General features: G+C 38.6%; 1 protein-coding gene across 1 annotated transcript in view; it reads left to right on the top strand.

The window, feature by feature from the left end:
* LOC136876201 (uncharacterized) overlaps positions 1 to 13,110 on the top strand; it is a 50,898-nt gene extending 37,788 nt beyond the window's left edge. The window contains exon 3 of the mRNA XM_067149949.2: positions 10,795 to 13,110. Within this exon, the coding sequence (XP_067006050.2) occupies positions 10,795 to 11,682 (888 nt within the window). The 3' untranslated portion in view covers positions 11,683 to 13,110. The remainder of the gene's footprint in view (positions 1 to 10,794) is intronic.
* The last annotated feature ends 1,705 nt before the right edge of the window (positions 13,111 to 14,815 follow it).

Genomic DNA, 14,815 nt, shown 5'->3' with positions numbered 1-14,815 from the left:
CTGCATCCATTATATCATATCACAGCCATGATTCAACTCCTATTACAATATCTGGTGAGTATATATCTATTAAATTACATAATTCTATTCCTTTCTTTACAATACTTCTACAGTTCAGCACTATCATTTTTATGTCATCGCTACTTGACTTCCAGTTCCCTGTAGCCTTATCACCACTCCCTAGGCCACCTCGTTTTCCTGAATGTACCTCCCTAAAACCCTTCTAAACAAATTTCCTAACTTATATGTACCACTGTGGTTTAAGTGAAGGCCATCTGAGCGCAGATCTGTATCTCCTACCCATCCATTAGGATCTAGAAATCTCACTTCCAGTTTCCCACATATCCACCCCATAGTCTCATTTAAATCCCCAATCACCTTCAAGTCAGTATCCTTCCTACACAGTATTCCACTGATAACAATCTCTGCTTCCTTAAACTTCACCCATGCTGCATTTACCAGATACCACACATCCCCATCTATGTTGGTACTTATACCTGCTTGTCTTAATGTTGTTAGTACCAACAAGAAACACTACCACTTTCTCCTTTTTCTCCTCCTCTCCTACTTTCCTCAACATCTGCCTCAACCTAATTCCTGGATAACACTCTACCCTGGTTCCCTTTCCTCCACACACTTTCCCCATATGTCTAACATTGGAATTCCCCATGACCAGAGCCTCAACCCTACCCACCTCATTTGATCCCCTCCCCTCCTGGTCAGCCCTATCTTTCCTGACAGCTGCAGAAGCTACTTCCTCCTCCTGCAATCAAAGGCCTGTGTCATATGATGCCCAAAGATAAATAACACAAGATATATGCAAGTAAATATGGCGTAGCATGACCAAAATATGGCTTCCAATTGAGATAGCTAGAAATAAATTCAGGAAACTCAATCGTCAAAATTTACCAGTGTTTCGCCCAGAGTGCGACAGGGCAATATAGCAAGTGGATATGCAATTCTCCCCTAGTACGTCGGCACTGCAATGTGCTTATCACATGTATGGCTTGCAGTCATGTCGCTACCGGCGTGCTAGCCGGCCAGTGTCTTGGTAAAGATGCGGTATCCAACTGATGAGCCCATGCCGCACTCTGGGCGAAACACTGGTAACTTTTGACGATTGAGTTTCCTGAATTTTATTTCTAGCTATCTCAATCGGAAGCTATATTTTGGTCTGTTCCCTAGTTGTTTTTTCCCTGAAAAAAGCCGACCATTCTGATGAGAGATGATATCTGTAATGTTAGGCTTCAGATGTTCATTTATGATATGCTGCAAGATTTTACTTGCATATGATATTTGTGAAATGGTTTTTGTAATTCCTACAATTCATTGTTAATCCCTTTTAGTTAAGTGGTATGAATATATAAAATGAGCTAATCTTGCGACTATTCACAATTGTCTCATGCTTTGTTGCAAATTAAGTACATTAGATGGCTTCCTCCTATTCTCATGGTTTTTCATGTGTTTTCACACATATCTCCAATATTTTCCAATGTTTCCTCATAGTACTTTGGAAGATAATGTTCCCTCAAAGTAGATTCATCTGGATAAAAAGACACTAAAAAGTTATTTAAAACATTTTTGTTACTTTTAAAAAAAGTATATATTATCTTCTTCTAATTGAAGTTAAATGTCCTCTTCTCATTAACACTGTTGTGATGAAATGTTTCATCCTACATTTAATACTTAAAACCTTCTTATAAATAGACTGCTGGTTTTTTTAATGTTGTTATTCTAAAAGTTTCCCCTGCCAACCAAAAGTGTCCCTTTTAGCATAACAACATTAAAAACACCAGCAGTCTGTACATAAGAAGAAAGTTTAACTTCATAGACATTAAGAAAAAAGCAATACCAGAGACAGAAAATGTTTTAAATAACTTTTTAAAGTGTTCTTTGTATGTTTTAAATTTGTCTATTGTCAATTTTAGAAATGTATTTCAACTGAAGGTGTCTCCAATCAAGACGAAACATGCCCTAATTTAATGTAAACATATAATGTGTTAGTCCTAAGTATATGAAGGGCTATAATAAAAAGTGTTGAAAGGTGGAAAATTCCCTCAATCACAGCTGAGTAAAAATCAGTACAGATCCATATAATGAACTTCATTAAATGTTGCGTTATTTCAACTGCTGATCCATTGACAATAATTTTCTCATCTGTACTAAAAATGTCTGAACTCACCAATGTATTGCTGCAAATGGAAACTTAAATATGCTTTGATTTTTGGCATTCTGAACACCTGAACACAACACACCAAAACTAGATCACTCAAGGCTGAAATGAATGCGATCGTTGAATCTGGAAGCGACTGACTGAACGTTGCACAATGTTGCTGGATCTTGAAACAGAAAAGGGAGGAATGCCAGTATTCTCTTTTCTCTCATTACATCATTTCATAATACGGCATGCAAAGATTATTCCTTGTTCAATCTCTCACCTTCCTCTTTCCTGTTACCTGTGCACTACCTTCGTAAGTTATGGGCTTCCTTATCTGATCTAGAATACTGCTGTGTAATCCCAAATAGAACATCGCTGCATAGGCACGGGGAGCCTTCTGTCAGGAATGCAGTAAGATATACAACCTGTGACAATAAAGTTCGCTGAATGCATTCACAACGGTCGATCCGGCAACACTAGTGACATACAACGCTGCACCTGCGTAGCAGTAGGTTTTTACCACCTGTTTAATGCAGCGCATGTTTAGTGCGTTGGTTCTGAACTGCGAACTGGAACATGAACGACCAAAAGATCAATGTACACTTTAGTTTTTAGCTTGGCAAGACACCAAAAGAAATGCATGCGATGCTGGTACATATTTATGAAGATTAAGCACTGTCCTTGAAGTGTGTGTACGAGTGGTTCACCCATTTTCGAGGAGGCTGGGAAAGTGTTTCTAACAACCCCGTAGCGGAAGACCGGTGACAGCCGTCAGTGACAAAAACATTGAGAAGGTGAGGACATTAATCACAAACGATCGGCGATTAACTGTGAGCATGATAGCGGATGAACTGCAGATTAACCGTGAATCCATACAACAAATCATTACCCAGACGTTAAGGAAGGGGAAAATGTGTTCTTATCTGGTGCCACATCACTTGACGGATGAACAGACGCAGGCACGTTTAGAGGCTTCACAAGATTTTGTCGAAACGGTAGATGCGACACCAAATTTCTTGAACTGTATTGTCACTGAGGATGAAACCTGGTGTCTCAGTTCATGGCAAAAAAGGGGGTGGTGCAACTTGAACATCCCCCATACTCGCCAGATCTCAATCCTCCAGACTTCTTCCTTTTCCCACAACTCAAACTTGCTTTGAAAGGAAAGAGATTTGACGATATTCCTGACATCCAACGAAACATGATGAGGCTTTTGAACACCATCCCAAAGGAAGCCTTCTTGCAAAGTTTCCAGGACATGTATTGCTGATCTCAGCAGTGCATAGTTATGGGAGGGGACTATTTCGAAGGATTGTAATGTCACTGTTGTGCATTGTTCATCTATGTTGATAGTGCAGGACTGTTCACCAAACTTTATTGTCACAGGTTGTACAAAGTAGTACAAAGTAGTACAAAGTAGTACAAAGTAGGTTAGTATGAAGAATACAGAATAACATACACTCTGCATTCATGGTAGCAGATATTTATATTGAGAAAGCTTAAAAGAAGAGGTTCTTCCTCAAAGTAACAATACCCAGAAATGTAATAAACTGAAGGTCTAGCATACTGCTAAAAATTATAAAAATAAGTGCTAGTAATAAATGAAAAACAAGAATTTATGTATTTATTGAAAATACATTTTTAAATGTGTGACCCATTGTGCGGAAAGGGACCAAAATGAATCTCATTATTTGGTCCTGCAGTCAATGTCTAGTATATTATAAATAAAAAATTAAACAAATAATCCTTTGATTATTTTTATTTCGATATTCTTGTGAATATTGCAGGACATGTTTCGTCCTATGTGGACATCATCAGCTGCATTCCCTTTGTATATCTTAAAATTAACATAAAGAACAGGTCGTAAACACACTACACAATTAATAAACCCTTAATTAAAACATATTATCCTTGTCAAGGTAAATGGATAAAAGTATAATGAGTCGTGTAATTTGATATTTTTCTTCAGGTGTGTAACACCTTGTTTTTTGAGTAACACATTGCTAATAAAATTGCACTTATATACATTGCTTTGTATTCTTCATACTAGTTTTGAACCTTAAAATATCTTCTTTTTCAAAATCTTGATTTTAGAACTTATGTAAAAACTGTTAAATAATCAAAGGTTTATTTATTATGGTGAAAAGGTGGATCTTTAACATATTTTTTTACTTATAAAGTTGGAGTTTTCATTTTTTAGATTTTTGTGGTTCTAAAATTGCCATAAAGATACTGAGCATTTTGAAAAAGAATTCATGCTTCTAGGTGCAGTTCTTCAGAAGATATTAATTATTGACTGTTGCTATTTAGAAAACTTTATTTTGAGCAAAATTCAGTTACAGCTTTCATCAATTTTTTGACCAATTATACTAAGTTTTCGTGGCATCAAGTGACAAAGACTCGAACTGCTGCATAACCTAGTTTGTCAAGAAGACCCATAGGTAGCACAAGAAGTTGAAACATAGAAACGCAATTTTTACATCCCAGATGCTTTCGTTCATTTCTACTATAAAATTTCTATTGCTGACTTTGGGTCCCTTTCCGTGCAGTGGGTCACATGTACTTACTGTTTTAAGAAAATAATAATCATGTGGCCTCACCGAGCGAGTTGGCTGCACGGTTCAGTTGTTAGCTTGCATTCAGGAAATAGTGAGTTTGAATCCTACCCAGTGACTTCAGATAGGATTTTCACCAGAACCAGTATCTGGTGGTAGGAAAGGCATCTGGTCTTCAACTCTTGCAAGTCTTGCATGGAGTCTAGGTGCTCAGCGAACTCCTAATAAATATGAGAATGTACCATTGAAGAAAATGAAATAATACATAACTATACTTCTATAAATTGTAAATAATTGTAAATGGATGAGATCAAGTGCTTTAAGGACAACACGCTAGAAGCCTACTTTAGCCTGTGAAGACTTGTTTATCTCTTTGAATATTTTGCCAATTGACTAAATTATAAATTTTTTGTCCTCCACACATTTGATTAAAGATAACAATGAACAAGAAATAGTTGTTTCTTCTTCCTCATGAAAACTAAGAGAGTGCTTGAAACATGTTACCTTAACTCTGTAGGCTTTATTGACTCAGAGATTTCTCGCAAACTGAGTAAATCATGCACTTCCCTGTTTTGTAAAATTACCCAGTGATACATCATCTTCTGAAAGAATCTATCAGGATATACTGTACTTGAATCCTCTAATTTCTTAGAACTCAAGACAGTCTTCAAGTGGATGTTTTTGCAATTTTCTTTCTTATTATATTTATATGGTTCATGTTTGTGGGTTACTGTAGTCACGTCGTAGTTCGTGAACCATGGGCAACAGCTGAGTGGCCTAGTAAGTGGTCCTGATAGTCGGGATACCAGTTGCTATGGAATGGGAGTGGGCATCTCGGACATATTCTGAGTCATGGCCCTCCTTGTGCTCAGGCGGCTAGGGCTATAAAATTCACCGGTGGTCCATAACCCGTTAGAGAAGAGATCCTCACTTGGACTATGTGCAAGTAGGGTAGCATCCTGCTTCATAAATTTACCGAGCTCAGAACGTTTTAAGTAAGCCTCGGACCTATGGGAGTAATGGAGTCCCACTCCCATTTGACAGGTGAGGGACTCCTTGGAAACAACTTGGCGAACGAAATGGAATTCGATGGGGAGCTATCAATATTAATGGGGCTTGTGGAAGAAAGAAGGTGGAACTGGCTGAGTCAGCAAAGAGGATGCATCTGGATGTGTTAGGAGTAAGTGATATTCGGGTAAGGGGAAATAATGAGGAAGAGATAGGAGATTATAAAGTGTACTTGACGGGTGTTAGAAAGGGAAGGGCAGAGTCTGGGGCAGGGCTCTTTATCAGGAATACCATTCCACGCAACATAGTTTCTGTTAGGCATGTAAATGAGCAAATGATGTGGGTAGATTTGTCATTTGTAGGAATTAGGACAAGAATTGTGTCCGTGAATTCACCATGTGGTGAAGTTGACAAGTTTTATGAAGCATTGAGTGACATTGTGGTCAGGGTCAACAGCAAGGATAGAATAGTGCTAATGGGCAATTTCAGTGCGAGAATTGGGAATAGAACTGAAGGATACGAAAGGGTGATTGGTAAATGTGGGGAAGAAATGGAAGCTAATGGGAATGGGAAGCGTTTGCTGGACTTCTGTGCTAGTATGCGTTTAGCTGTTACGAATACATTCTTCAAGCATAAGGCTATTCACCGCTACGCATGGGAGGCTAGGGGTGCCAGATCCATAATAGAATATATCTTAACAGACTTTGAATTCAGGAAATCTGTTAGGAATGTACGAGTTTTTCACAGATTTTTCGATGACGCAGACCACTATCTGATCTGTATTGAACTAAGTATCTCTAGGCCTAGGATAGAGAAAGTGAAATCTGTCTGCAAACGAATAAGGATAGAAAATCTCCAGGACGAGGAAATTAGACAGAAGTACAAGGATATGATTAGTGAGAAGTTTCGAACAGTAGACAGTAAGCAGGTTCAGGATATAGAAAGTGAATGGGTGGCATACAGGGATGCTGTAGTAGAAACAGCAAGAGAATGTCTAGGAACAACTGTGTGTAAAGATGGGAAAAGGCGAACATCTTGGTGGAATGATGAAGTGAGAGCAGCCTGTAAACATAAAAAGAAGGCTTATCAGAAATGGCGACAAACAAGGGCCGAGGCTGACAGGGATTTGTACGTAGATGAAAGAAACAGAGCGAAACAAATAGTTGTTGAATCCAAAAAGAAGTCATGGGAAGATTTTGGTAATAACGTGGAAAGGCTAGGTCAAACAGCAGGGAAACCTTTCTGGACAGTAATAAAGAATCTTAGGAAGGGAGGGAAAAAGGAAATGAACAGTGTTTTGAGTAATTCAGGTGAACTCATAATAGATCCCAGGGAATTACTGGAGAAGTGGAGGGAATATTTTGAACATCTTCTCAATGTAAAAGGAAATAATCCTGGTGGTGTTGCAAACAGCCAAGCTCATGGGGAGGAGGAAAATGATGTTAGTGAAATTATGCTTGAGGAAGTGGAAAGGATCGTAAATAAACTCTATTGTCATAAAGCAGCAGGAATAGATGAAATTAGACCTGAAATAGTGAAGTATAGTGGGAAGGCAGGGATGAAATGGCTTCATAGAATAGTAAAATTAGTGTGGAGGGTTGGTAAGGTACCTTCAGATTGGACAAAAGCAGTAATTGCACCTATCTTTACGCAAGGGAACAGGAAGGATTGCAACAGCTATCGAGGTATCTCATTGATTAGTATACCAGGCAAAGTATTCACTGACATCTTGGAAGGGAGGGTGCGATCAGTCGTTGAGAGGTAGTTGGATGAAAACCAGTATGGTTTCAGACCACAGAGAGGCTGTCAGGATCAGATTTTCAGTATGCGCCAGGTAATTGAAAAATGCTACGAGAGGAACAGGCAGTTGTGTTTTATGTTTCGTAGATTTAGAGAAAGCATATGACAGGGTACCGAGGGAAAAGATGTTCACTATACTGCGGACTATGGAATTAAAGGTAGATTATTAAAATCAATCAAAGGCATTTATGTTGACAATTGGGCTTCAGCGAGAATTGATGGTAGAATGAGTTCTTGGTTCAGGGTACGTACATGGGTTAGACAAGGCTGTAATCTTTCACCTTTGCTGTTCGTAGTTTACATGGATCATCTGCTGAAAGGTATAAAATGGCAAGAAGGGATTCAGTTAAATGGAAATGTAGTAAGCAGTTTGGCCTATGCTGACGACTTGGTCTTAATGGCAGACTGTGCCGAAAGCCTGCAGTTTAATATCTTGGAACTTGAAAATAGGTGCAATGAGTATGGTATGAAAATGAGCCTCTTGAAGACTAAATTGATGTCAGTAGGTAAGAAATTCAACAGAATTGAATGTCAAATTGGTGATACAAAGCTAGAACAGGTCGATAATTTCAAGTATTTAGGTTGTGTGTTCTCCCAGGATGGTAATATAGTGAGATTGAATCAAGGTGTAGTAAAGCTAATGCAGTGAGCTCGCAGTTGCGATCAGCAGTATTCTGTAAGAAGGAAGTCAGCTCCCAGACGAAACTATCTTTACATCGGTCTGTTTTCAGACCAACTTTGCTTTACGGGAGTGAAAGCTGGGTGGACTCAGGATAAGTTAGAAGTAACAGACATGAAAGTAGCAAGAATGATTGCTGGTACAAACAGGTGGGAACAATGGCAGGAGGGTACTCGGAATGAGGAGATAAAGGCTAATTTAGGAATGAACTCGATGGATGAAGTTGTACGCATAAACCAGCTTCAGTGGTGGGGTCATGTGAGGCGAATGGAGGAGGTTAGGTTACCTAGGAGAATAATGGACTCTGTTATGGAGGGTAAGAGAAGTAGAGGGAGACCAAGGCGGCGATGGTTAGACTCGATTTCTAATGATTTAAGGATAAGAGGTATAGAACTAAATGAGGCCACAACACTAGTTGCAAATCGAGGATTGTGGCGACGTTTAGTAAATTCTCAGAGGCTTGCAGACTGAATGCTGAAAGGCATAACAGTCTATAATGATAATGTATGTATATATATTATATTTATCACTCTGCCTCTCTACCTTACAATGCCTCCTCTGTAGTGTAACAGCACTGTTAGCTTATATCCTCAGTGGTCGGGGTTTAATTCCCAGTACTGCCAGAGATTTAAAATTGGCAGGAGTGGTGGTATGTGATTACAAAGGGCACTAGGAAAGTTTTGCAATCTGAGTGAACACTTTAAACTTTTTCAAAATAATTTCCACCACACTCAATACACTTCTCCATATGTTGAAACCAGTCACTGAACCAACTCTGCCACTTTTCTTCAGTTGCATTTTCACACTCTGGATCCCATGCTGCCAGAAGCTCCTCGTCGGATGAAATACGCTGCCCTTTCAGCTTCATCTTCACTTCTGGGAAGAGTGCGAAGTCACAGGGAGCAAGATCAGGACTGTATGGAGGGTGATCAAGCACAGTCAACCCTGATCTGGCAAGAAAATCCATTGTTACATTAGCACGATGTGCTGGATCATTGTCGTGATGCAAGAGCCAAGTGGACAGAGCTGCTTGAGAGCCTGGATGACCTGAGGCAGACAAGTCTCACTGTACCACTTCACAGTAACTGTCCATTGTGTTTCTAGCACAACCCGAGTCAGGATGCCCCGTTTAGTGAAGAATACTGCAATCATCCTTTTCTTCACTGACCTTGACTTTCGCACAGTCACAGGAGTACCCTCCTCTTCAAACAGCCACACCTTGTTCTGGGATTTTGTTGGGACATCGTAATAATAAAGCCAAGTTTTGTCACCTCTAACGATGCTATTGACATTATGCGAAGTCTCATTTTCAAACTGTTTTAGCATTTTTCGGCACCATTTCACTCGATGTGCCCTTCGTTCCTCTGAAAGTGAATGGGGCACCCAAAGGGAACAAACCTTTCTAACATGGAGATGGTCATGTAGAATTGAATGAATGGCTGGTGCAGGGATGTGGAGGGTCTCTTCTACCTGCCGATATGTCAGCCGCCTCTCTTGCTGCAACATTTTCCTCACAGCTTCAATGTTTTCCTCAGTCACTGATTCAGATGGTACCCAGAACGAGGATCATCTTCAACCCCAAAATTTCCCCTCTGGAACTCTTTGTACCAGCGGAGAATTGTTGTCCGATGTGGACAGTCTTTCCCCAGCACAGGAGTCATTTCCTCCAGGCACTGGTCAACAGTTAATCCACGAGCAAATATGTAGCGGATAATTGCGCGATATTCACCTTTAGACCACACTGATATCTTAACTTGCATTCAGTCCCACTGCTTGGTAACAACTGGTGTGGAGGTCATACCTTGCTGTCTTCTAGACTGGTTTTCACCTCTTTTCATCCCTCACCATAACAGGAATGTCCAGCCAACCGTTTTTGCGTATTGCAAAACTTTCCTAGGGCCCTTTGTAAAATGGTATAAGAAGCTCATCTCCATTGGGAAGGTGTACTAGAAAAGAGAAGAGGACACAAATTTACTTTACTTTTACCTGACAGTAACAAGAGAGTTGCTCGAGGCTTACTATGTCCTATTCCTCCCAGTCTTCCAATTATACCTCTTCCTTAGTGAAGTAACTAATCATTGAATATACAGTATTATGAATTCTGAAATAACAATGATAAATCCAAAATTATTCAAATTATTATTGATTCATATGTACAGAAACTCTTCACGGTTGTTGGAACTTGATGTCCATTGTTGACTCGGAAAAAAGTAAAACAATAGGACATGCCCGGGCAGAACATTACATGATCATATAAATATCGTTCCCTTGCTAACTTCCAATCCTCTGTTTCCATACTCTGCCTGTTCGCTCCAGAGTACTTGCCAGTTTACAAGATAACCTCACGCAGGAAGTAACTTGTTGTCCAATATATGAATATTTATATATTTACAGAATTTTTCTTTTTGTATTATTTAACCTCATTCTGTGAATACCTTTCACATCCTTGGTTGTGTAAATTGCTCTTCTTCTCTTATTTTGTCCTTTTCGGCTTGATTCATTTCCTGTTCCTTGATACCACTAAATGCTGTTAAATCAAAGACTACAATCTATGTAAAAATGATAAATGTTTGAAAAAATTATGTATGTTTCAGACAAAAGAATTGGGAAATCAGAAAGAGCTACATAACAAAGATGCTGTGAATGTAAATGAAACTGTAAAACCATCTCATGAGCACCAGAACAAGGCAATTGAAAATCTCGACCAAGCCCATGGTCAGCTGGGTTCTGGAAAAAGGAAAAGTCTGAAACCCACATGTGATCAGTACCTCCATACCTCAAGCCAAACTTCTCTTGTTGATTTTCAACATTTGGAGGATAAAGAAAGTTTGAATGCATCTCCCAAAGGTACACTTCAAAGAAAATGTGTGAAATCAGTCCCAGATCAACAAGCACCAAGTTCTTGCAAGAATGTAAAATCACCTGTTCCTCAGTGTAATTTAGATTCTGGTAAAAATCAGAATGTTGTTTCTCATGATAAACCTTCAGATTTTGGTGAGATTAAAGAGTCATCTCAACAGTTAATCACTGAATCATCAGATGTGGAAGAACAGTTCAAATGTTTGAGGCAGCAACTTTCACATCTCACTTGTCCGGTATTGACAGAAGATGTGAAACAGTTCTTGACACAATTCTTACTATCCCTTGCAGGTAAGGATATTTGCAGTGAAGTGCATAATGAAGTGGTTGACCGAATTGTTGCCTTAATAGAATGTCGGGTAAAAGATTGTATTAGTGAACATTTATTGAGTGAAGTGAACAGGAATTTGAAAAATGGAACTCTTTCACTTTTGAAAGAAGAACAATCCACTCTTGATAAGTTGCAGAGGAATGTGCAATGGATCAATGCATTATCATCGAAAGGAAATGGAACATCATGGGATGTTGTTCATAAACTTGGAGAAACTAAGGTGTGTGTAGACCAAGGAACTCAAACAATGTCTACTGGACCTGTACTGTGTACTCGTGTCTTCCCCAAATAGAACATATTTTAATTATTTTTTAAAATGTTCTATTATTTATTTAGTAAAAGATTGCCTAAGTGAAATGAGAACTTTTATTAAAATGGTAAGTACCATCAAGTTAGCATTATGCAATATTTAACTCTTACCTTGACAAATGTGCAATATGGACTGACACACTTACTGATGTTCTTTGTACTGTATATGGTTTTATATGAGTGTATTTATAAATGTATATGAATTCAATTGCAAAGTGAATTAAATGAATCAATTCAATTGTACAGATTGGTCCTCACCAAAGTTTCCCTATCCTTACAGTAAACTCAGTCAAGCTATGTTTTCCTTCTAATTAAGCATTATAGAACATTCTTCTGATTCAACTTCAAAGAAGATGACAGGTAATTCCTCCCTAAAGTTTTAAAAGTAGCTTCACAGAAATATGAGGTACAATAGAACCTTAGTTATCCATCAGTCTTTTAACCATGAAGATAGATGGCTTCATCAGGAGGGTAGGCCTCGGGACTCATTGAGGGGCCATCTTGACATATCCTCAGTGTTGATGCGATGTGATGTAGGATAAGAAGAAACCAGGTAAGTACAGGAAAAGGGAAGAAACATAAGCAAAGAGATTAAGTACAGGTAGTAATAGATTACGAACACAGGATAAACACAAAAGGAGAAAGGGATCCCAACAGGATAATATAAGTATTGAAAAGGGACAAATGGGTGTCAAATCAAGTATAGGAGGAACAAGAGAAGGAACACAAAATGGGATGAACATACAGGCAAGTAAGTACTGAAGAGAGAACAACAGAAAGAGGAGACATAGGCAAACATAAAAACAGAAGGACGAGTACAATCTCCATGTGTGTGTGTGTTGGCTACCTCAGGGCCCTTAACAGAGTCCAGGCATTGCTTTCACTCACTTGTGTCAGGCTCCTTATTTTTATCTATCTTTACGGACCTTTCTTTTTTTGGCCGATACCTTCATTTTTCGAAGTGTCTGACACCTTCCATTTTTACCCTCTGGTTAATATTTATAGAGGATGGTTACCAAATATGTACTTCCTCTTAAAACAGTATCACTACAACACCACCTTTTCCTTCATTGTTTTCAACCCTTTCTGATTTGTATTGACCACTTACACATTTTCTTGGCTGGGGAAAGAACCACTGTCACAAAATATCATCATTGTCATTGTGTGTTGCCAAATCTAGCGAACTGGAGTCTCTCTGAAGTAATTTAGCGACAGAATTTCAAAGATTTTGACTAACAACTTTGCCAAATACAGAAAATCCTTGCAAAATTTAATTTATGCATGTGATGAAATATATTAATCTATGCATTTTAAGTAATGGCATCTGAGTGCATTACTCCTTCACACATGTGGTGCATAATTTTGTATTATTTTTGGAAGGCTCATCAGAGACTGTGGTGAGATTGATGAGTTGATGACAACATTTGGATCACTTTTCATTTGATTATGGAGTTTTGAATGAATAATTGAAAGAATAATCCAATTAGCAATTTTGTATTTGATTATCCCATCACTACATCATATATTTTAAGAGTATTTACCCTAGAATATTGTTCACTGTCATCAGATTAGATCAAAAATTCATTTACCATTTCCTGGAGATGCTGGTTTTCGGATAGCATATTATCAATATTTGTTTGCTATCTTGTAATTATTGCTTACTGATTATCAAAAAGTTTCTGATATTCATCTAATCTCTCATGGCAGACATAAATTGAGTTGCCTAACTAATTTTCAATTTCAGTACTTGACTTCTCAAAGCTGCCAGAGTAACCAGAAGTTCATAGATGTTGCCAGTTGATGGCATCACAGCTACCGACTGCTCTTCACTCTCAATGCTCTCCAGCTCCGTAGCATAACGGGTAGTGTTATCAAATACAGTAGAGACAATACGCGACACTTCTGGATTTAGCCCTATTAAAATGGGGGACAATTCGCAAGTGGCGTGACCTGGAAATTTGCGCTAAATTCAAATATCAATGGAAAAGCATATACGGAAATGGATAAATAAATTATGTCTAGAAAGAAAGTGTTTTTAAGATATTAACTTCAAAGTTGGTAAAGCAATTCTGGATAAACGAATGAAGAATTATTTAACAGGTTATTATTTAAAGACTGAAATTTGACATATAATCAAGATGTGAAATGGACTGCTGTGGAAGGGCTTGATCTTTCATTTATGCATTACTTTTCTTAGCTTTAGCATTCCTGCCTGAACGAAAGAAAGACCGCAAATCCTTCTGTACTTCATAGTTATTGCAGCCAATCACAGCACATATCTTTCCACTCATGTTGAGAGGAGATATAAAGGAATAACCCACACTACTATTTACTTATGTCAGCTTACTGCAAACGCATAAATATCGCCAAAAACTTCACAAACAAATACACGAGCTCTTATGACAGAATCATTAACTCCAGGTTACTCCACTAGACAAAGCTCTGATCGCTGTCCCTAGATATCTCGCGGAGTGTCGCGTATTGTCTCTACTGTATTTGGTGTTATTAGCTGCCATCCTCGGGGGTCCAGGTTTGATTCCCAGTACTGCCAGAAATGTAAAACTGGCACGAGGGCTGGTATGTGGTTGAAATGATACATGCAGCTCGCCTCCATTGGGGGTGTGCCTGAAAAGAGCTGCACCAGCTCGGGATGAGGACATGAGTTTACTTTTTACTCTCAATGCTCGATCTTTTCGTACATTGTCAAGTTTTGCATCTTAATTTTTGACCAGCAGATGAGAGTAACAGCTTTTCCACACTCAAAACAGGTGCTCATTGCTAATATTTAGATAATGTCAATCAATATACTGTATATCGTACAAGCAGTGAAGAACATACTCCAGTGCTTTGAGTTTGTTAGGTTTGCAACACTGAGCACCTAATGTTCACACACAGTACGCTTGATAAATAATTAAAATTGAACCACTTTTATGGTTATCTACCAGTAAACTTAATGTTGTAACTGTTCCATATAGTTTATTGTATCGGTAGATACCCTCCCAATCAGGAAACCAGCATAATCAGCAGAAATGACACACTTTGACCGCAGCACTATTCACATACGTCCTCAGTCAACCGCTGCCATCAACTACTGCCGATAACAAATAGATAGGCTC

The sequence above is a fragment of the Anabrus simplex genome, chromosome 6, assembly GCF_040414725.1.
Source record: "Anabrus simplex isolate iqAnaSimp1 chromosome 6, ASM4041472v1, whole genome shotgun sequence".
NCBI lineage: Eukaryota > Metazoa > Arthropoda > Insecta > Orthoptera > Tettigoniidae > Anabrus > Anabrus simplex.
The sequence above is the reverse complement of the archived record's forward strand: the minus strand, read 5'-3'. Positions and strand labels throughout refer to the sequence as shown.